The 6,337-nt window shown below is 23.0% G+C and overlaps 3 protein-coding genes across 3 annotated transcripts; 2 read left to right on the top strand and 1 right to left on the bottom strand.

Moving 5' to 3' along the window:
- Positions 1–1,320: 1,320 nt before the first annotated feature.
- DICPUDRAFT_96947 (uncharacterized protein) lies at positions 1,321–3,888 on the top strand (the record flags this gene model as incomplete). Its single annotated transcript, XM_003285129.1, has 1 exon — positions 1,321–3,888. One exon carries the CDS (start codon positions 1,321–1,323, stop codon positions 3,772–3,774), a length of 2,454 nt encoding a protein of 817 aa, XP_003285177.1. The 3' UTR covers positions 3,775–3,888.
- DICPUDRAFT_91450 (uncharacterized protein) lies at positions 3,881–4,745 on the bottom strand. Its single transcript, XM_003285099.1, has one exon. It carries the CDS (start codon positions 4,708–4,710, stop codon positions 3,919–3,921), a length of 792 nt encoding a protein of 263 aa, XP_003285147.1. The 5' UTR covers positions 4,711–4,745; the 3' UTR covers positions 3,881–3,918.
- A 792-nt stretch (positions 4,746–5,537) lies between these two features.
- Positions 5,538–6,232, top strand: DICPUDRAFT_45921 (uncharacterized protein; the record flags this gene model as incomplete). Its single annotated transcript, XM_003285128.1, has 1 exon — positions 5,538–6,232. One exon carries the CDS (start codon positions 5,538–5,540, stop codon positions 5,904–5,906), a length of 369 nt encoding a protein of 122 aa, XP_003285176.1. The 3' UTR covers positions 5,907–6,232.
- Between the last annotated feature and the right edge of the window lie 105 nt (positions 6,233–6,337).

The following is a 6,337-nucleotide window of genomic DNA, read 5'->3' as shown; positions in this document are numbered from 1 at the left end:
CTTTTTTTTTAAAAAAAAAAAAAAAAAAATAAATTTTTTAATTATTTTATCCCCCCCCCTATTTTTTAAAAATTGATTTTGGATTGAACCCATCCCCCCTAAAAGGTAAAAGTATCTGAGTGGGCCGGGATGTATTTGTGAGTTAGTTCCAGAAAGTGTTTAAAATAAATTTTCGAAAGAGTTATTTAAAACCCAAATTTAACTTTTTAATCTACCATTTTTGTTTAGCTGTGTTGGTTTTTTTATTTTTAATTTTTAATTATACAAATATGGATTTAATAAAAAATTGGATATAACAAACGACTAACAACAGCACACAACAACAAAAAAACAATATTAATCAAAAAAAAGAAAATTGTAACCACAATGCAAAAATAATTTTTTTTTTATCTTTTTTTAAGATTTATAGTGATTTAAAGATTTAAATTCTTTTATTGTGATTAAATTGATACATATAATTGATTTTTTTAATAAAACAATTATTTGAAGATTATAATCTATTTGGTAAGATGATGTTTTTTTATAATTTAAAGGTCATTCGAAAGAAAAACTTATAGTTGTTACTATCACTATAATGATTTATTATTTTATTGAATATAAATGGGTATAGATCTAATCCTTTAAAAATATATTTGATTAAGGTAAAAAGTATGAAGTTAGGGATACAATGTTATTTTTTATGATTGACTAACCTTTTTTTTTTTTTTTTTTTTTTTATTAGTTGTTTTTTTTATTATTTACTTTTTTTTATAACAATATTAAGATAAAAAAATAATAAATTAATTGATTACATTTTTGGTAAGTATATAATAATGGCTTTTTTTTTTTTTAATATAATTTATAATTATTATAATGAATAAAAAAGGAAATAAATTAAAGTTTTAACAATGATATAATTTAGATTTTGAGAAGTTCAAAAAAAAAAAAAAAAAAAGACAAATAAAAAAAAAAAAGTTTTATTAACTTCCCAAAAAAATAAAAAAGAAATATTTAATTAAATCGCTATGAAAAAAAATCATTTACATAAATTATTTTTTTTTTAAAAATTATTTTAAAAAAAATTATTTTAAAAAAAAAATTTTAAATAAAATTAAAAAAAAAAAAAAAAAAAAAAAAAAAAAAATAGTTGTGTGTTATTCTAATTATTTTTATTATTTTTAATATTATTCTATATATAAATATATTAAAATATATTATCAAATTTTATAACATTGTTTTATTTTTTATCTTATTTTATTTTATTTTTTATTTTTTGTTTTTTGTTTTTATTATAATTTGTATTAATATTTATATATTTTATATATTTATTTTATTAAATAAATGATTAACGATAAAAATGAAAACAATAATAAGAAATTTAATTACAATAAAATAACAACAACAACAACAATAATAATAATAATAATAGCAATAATTTTAACGACTAGTATCGATATATCAGAATGTAAATCCATTTCTATTAGCAGAAAACATAAAGATATTCATCTATATCACCCAGAAACCAAAGAGTTAATTTTAACAAGCACTGTAAATAATAAAAAAATTAGTCGTCAGGATATACACTATTTAATAAATAAAAACCAATATAAAAATAAATTATTAATAACAAACCACAATGATACTAACAGTAATAGTAGCAATATCAACAACAACAACAACAAAACATCAAAAATATATAGTTTTTTAAAATTAAAAAATAATGATTATAATCATAACATAACGTATTACAATTTAAAAAAAAGGAATAAAGATAAAGAATTTCAGGACGATGACGATTTTAATAATAACAATTTAGAGTTTATTAATGATAGTAATGGTAGCGATAACAATAGTAACAACAACAATAATAGCAGTAACAATGATAGCAGTAATAACAATTATATAAAAACATCGTCATCAATTTTATATGGCGGTATAACATCATCATTTGAATATTTCATACCTATTTTAGTTGGTACACCACCACAAATGTTTACAGTTCAAGTAGATACAGGTAGTACATCATTAGCTGTACCTGGTTCAAATTGTTATTTATATAAATCCCAATCCATAAAGACATCATGTAGTTGTTCAGATGGTAATTTAGATGGTCTATATAGTTTAGAAGAAAGTATATCATCAAATCAATTAAATTGTAGTGACACTAGTAACTGTAATACTTGTAAAAATAATAAATCTAATAAACCGTGTCCATTTGTCCTTAAATATGGGGATGGCTCTTTTATAGCTGGCTCATTAGTTATCGATCATGTTACAATAGGTGATTTTACCGTTCCTGCTAAATTTGGAAACATTCAAAAGGAGTCATTGTCATTCTCTCAACTTACCTGCCCCTCAACTCAGAGATCCCAAGCTGTAAGGGACGGTATTTTAGGTCTATCTTTTCAACAACTAGATCCAGATAATGGTGACGATATTTTTTCAAAAATTGTGGCCCATTATAATATACCGAATGTGTTTTCTATGTGTTTAGGAAAAGATGGTGGTCTGCTAACTATCGGTGGTACAAACGACCATATTACTCAAGAAACTCCAAAATATACACCAATTTTTGACTCTCATTACTACTCGATCACAGTAACAAATATCTATGTTGGAAATGACTCTCTTAATTTGGCTCCACCCGATTTATCCACATCAATAGTGGATAGTGGCACAACCTTATTATATTTTAGTGACGAAATTTTTTACTCTATAGTTAGAAACCTAGAAGAGAAGCATTGCGAACTACCTGGTATCTGTAACGACCCTTTTTGGGAGGGTAATTGCCATCATTTAGAAGAAAAACTTATTTCAGAATATCCAACAATCTATTTAGAAATGAAAGGTATGAATGGAGAACCATCATTCAAATTAGAGGTGCCACCTGATCTATACTTTTTAAATATCAATGGTCTCTATTGCTTTGGTATATCGCATATGAAAGAAATCTCTGTTCTTATTGGTGATGTAGTTCTTCAAGGTTATAATGTGATCTACAATCGTGAAAATAGCTCCATTGGTTTTGCAAGAACTCATGGATGCTCAACCAAAGGCAATAACAACACATCTTTGATGCTCAGTATTGAAAGTGGAAATTTACAAAAGTCTACTGAAGAAGAAAGATTTGCAAGCCCATTGGTTTTAAAACTATCAGATTCGAAAAACAAAACAGCTGTCAGTGGTATTATTGTTAGCTTCAATGTTGTTGGTGGTAATGCAGATTTCTACCCAAGCCACATGTCATCAATTAGAAACATAACAGACTCAAACGGTATAGTTAGTATACTGGTTGTACCCAAACTATTTGGCAAAATTGTTATAGAGGCAACTGTATGGGGTAACAATAATACCAATATAGTTTATTTTACTCTTCACAGTAGCATGAAACCATGGAAGCTTATACTTATCTCAATTTCGACTATAGTGTGTTTACTTATAATTCTTGCGATTGGCCTCTTGATTTATAAAAAGAAGCTACGTGTTTTTAACAAATCCTATCAATCCTTACCTTTAAATCGTAAACCTTATTATGATAACGATGACAACGATGACAACGATGACTTTGGGGAGAATCAAGAAGAAGATGAATTTAATAACCATCATCTTTCAATTAACACCACCGAATTAAATAGTAATATAAATAATAATGATAACATCATCAACAACAACAACAACAACTTAAATGATAATAGTAATAACAATAATTTAAATAGTAATAATAATAGTAAACAATCAGAATGGAGTATATTTAGTAAAAGTTTAATTAATGGTTTGGACATAGATGGTAAATAATTAATTTTTAATTATATTTTGAAAAACCATTAATATTAACAATAAACAATAAATTGTAAAAAGTAAAAAAATTATTATTATTATAATTTTTTATTTTTTTTTTTTTATATATGTAAATTACATTGTTTTATTTATTTATTTTATTTATTGTTGTTTTTCTAAAAAGAAATCAATAATACTATTTGAAAAAGTTGATTTATCAATATTGGATTTATCTGCTCTTTTTAAACCATCTTCAATTACATCATCTGGAATTAAACCTCTTCTTCTTGAGATAATTTCTTTAATTAAATCTGGTGTATATTCTGGATGGCCTTGGAAAGAGTAAAACTGATCCTTTTTATACATTGCTTGGTTAGTAGAGTAGTCGTTATATGCAAATATTTCAAATCCTTCTGGTGTTTTTGAAACTACTTGTTTGTTTGAAAAAATAATATTTATGCTATCTTTGTTTGATTTACCATTGAATAAATCGTTGAATGATTTTGGATGTTGCTTTTCAAAACTATTTTTTTCAACGATTTTAATTGGATGGTCAGATACGGCCCAACCTTTTGATGTTGTTGTAACCTCACCGCCCATAGCTACTGCAATTGCTTGATGACCATAACAAATTCCAACTGTTTTTATTTTATTTTCTGAAAAGAATCTGATATAGTCTTTTAATGTATTAGTCCATTCATTGTCGTCGTTCACCGATGATCTGCTACCTGTTATAATAAAACCATTATATTTTTTATTTAATATATCCTCTTTGCTTGGGAATTGATTTTCTGCAACTTCAAATACTGGTAATTCAATTTTTGTGGATAATGTATTGGTACTAAGTAAATTTCTAAATTGTTGATCAATATCCCCAAATTTACCTTTAACTTCAGGTATGAATGTATCACATTTTAATAATCCAATAGTTAATTTTTTAATATTATTTGCCATATTTCTGTATTTTTAATAAATTATAAATAATAAATAATAAATAAAATAAAAAGATATTTAAATTTTTTAAAATTAAAAAAAAAAAAAAAAAAAAAATTAATTTTTGTTTAATTAAAAAAAAAAAGAAAAAAAAAATAATTTTTTTAAATTAAAAAATAATTTCACACATTCAAACAATTATTTGAATTTAAAAGTTGTTATTAGACATCCCATCTGTGTGGTCTCGTTTTTTCATATTTCCACTAAAAAAAAATAGTTATTAATCTAATTTATTTCTTATTTTATAAATTAATTAATATATCTAAAAAATTAAATAAAATAAAAAAAATAATAAAAACCAAAAAAAAAACTATTTCAATTGGTTTTCTTTTTTATTTTTTGTTTGTGTAGGTTAGTATGAGATCGAGCTACAAAAAGAGAAAAAACAAGGCTTCTAACAAATTATTACGTTTCCTTTAGAATAAAGGCTCACAAATTTAAAAGAAATTTCATAAGATAGAATGCGTCGTTTTAATTTTCAGTAATTTTTAAAAAAAAATAATTTTTGTAAATTTTTTTTAAATTTTTTTCAAATTTTTTAAAAAATTTTTTTATATTTAAACACACCACCTTTTTTTTAAATTATTTTTCATAAAAAACATTATATTAATATATATAATAATTAAAATATAATAAAAATTATTATAATTTAAATATTATTAAAATTTTAATAAATATCTTTTTTTTATATATAATACAATAATACAATAATTATATATATATATAGCATTTTAGTGTGTGTTTTTTTTTTACATATTAAAATAATATATAAATAAATTAATAAAACCATGACCGAAGAAAATAAAGTTAATATTGAACAACCAGTTCAACAACAATCATCTGGTAATGATGTTTTCAACACTTTATCAAGAAAATTCACTATTCCACCAAAACCAAAAACCATCGCAGAAGGTGTTAAAAGAGATTACGTTTTAGTTGGTGGTCTTTTAGCTACTATTGGTTTCTTAACCGCTGGTATGTTCAATCACTCCAAAGGTGGTAATACACTCACTACCAATCGTTTATTAAAGGGTAGAATTTGGGCCCAAGCTTTCACCGTTTGTGCTATGGGTTGGTACGCTTTCGCCTATCAAAAACAACTCGATGAGGAAGCTGAAATTGAAGCCCCCAAACACAGAAAAGTCGTTTTAACATAAATTTGTTCAAACTTTTAAATAATAGTATAAATTTTATATATAATAATCAAAACTCAAATATTTATATATAAAAAAAAAAACAACCAATATATTTATTTTTTTCATATATAATAACACAGTAATAATAGTAAATAGTAACAAAACAATATAATATAATTTTTCAATTTTTCAATTTTTATATATAAACTTTAAAAAAAAAAAAAACTCAAATAATCAAATTATAATAACAATAAAAAAAAAAAAAGAAATAATGATGCATTTAAACCATCATTATAAAATATAAAAAAACCTCCCCTCCTTTTCTTTGTATAATAAATTATTTATTTAAAAAAAAAAAAAAAAAATAGAAAGAAAAAAATATAACTACTACTTTTACGAATTTAAAATTATTTTATTTATTTTTTATTTTTTACATTTATTATTTTTTGATT

Source organism: Dictyostelium purpureum, assembly GCF_000190715.1.
Source record: "Dictyostelium purpureum unplaced genomic scaffold DICPUscaffold_39, whole genome shotgun sequence".
NCBI classification, from domain to species: domain Eukaryota; phylum Evosea; class Eumycetozoa; order Dictyosteliales; family Dictyosteliaceae; genus Dictyostelium; species Dictyostelium purpureum.
This window is presented reverse-complemented; position numbering and strand designations above follow the sequence as displayed.

Coding starts and splice junctions, on each gene's coding strand:
- DICPUDRAFT_91450 (XM_003285099.1), bottom strand. CDS start 4,710: ATGGCAAATAATATTAAAAAATTAACTATTGGATTATTAAAATGTGAT.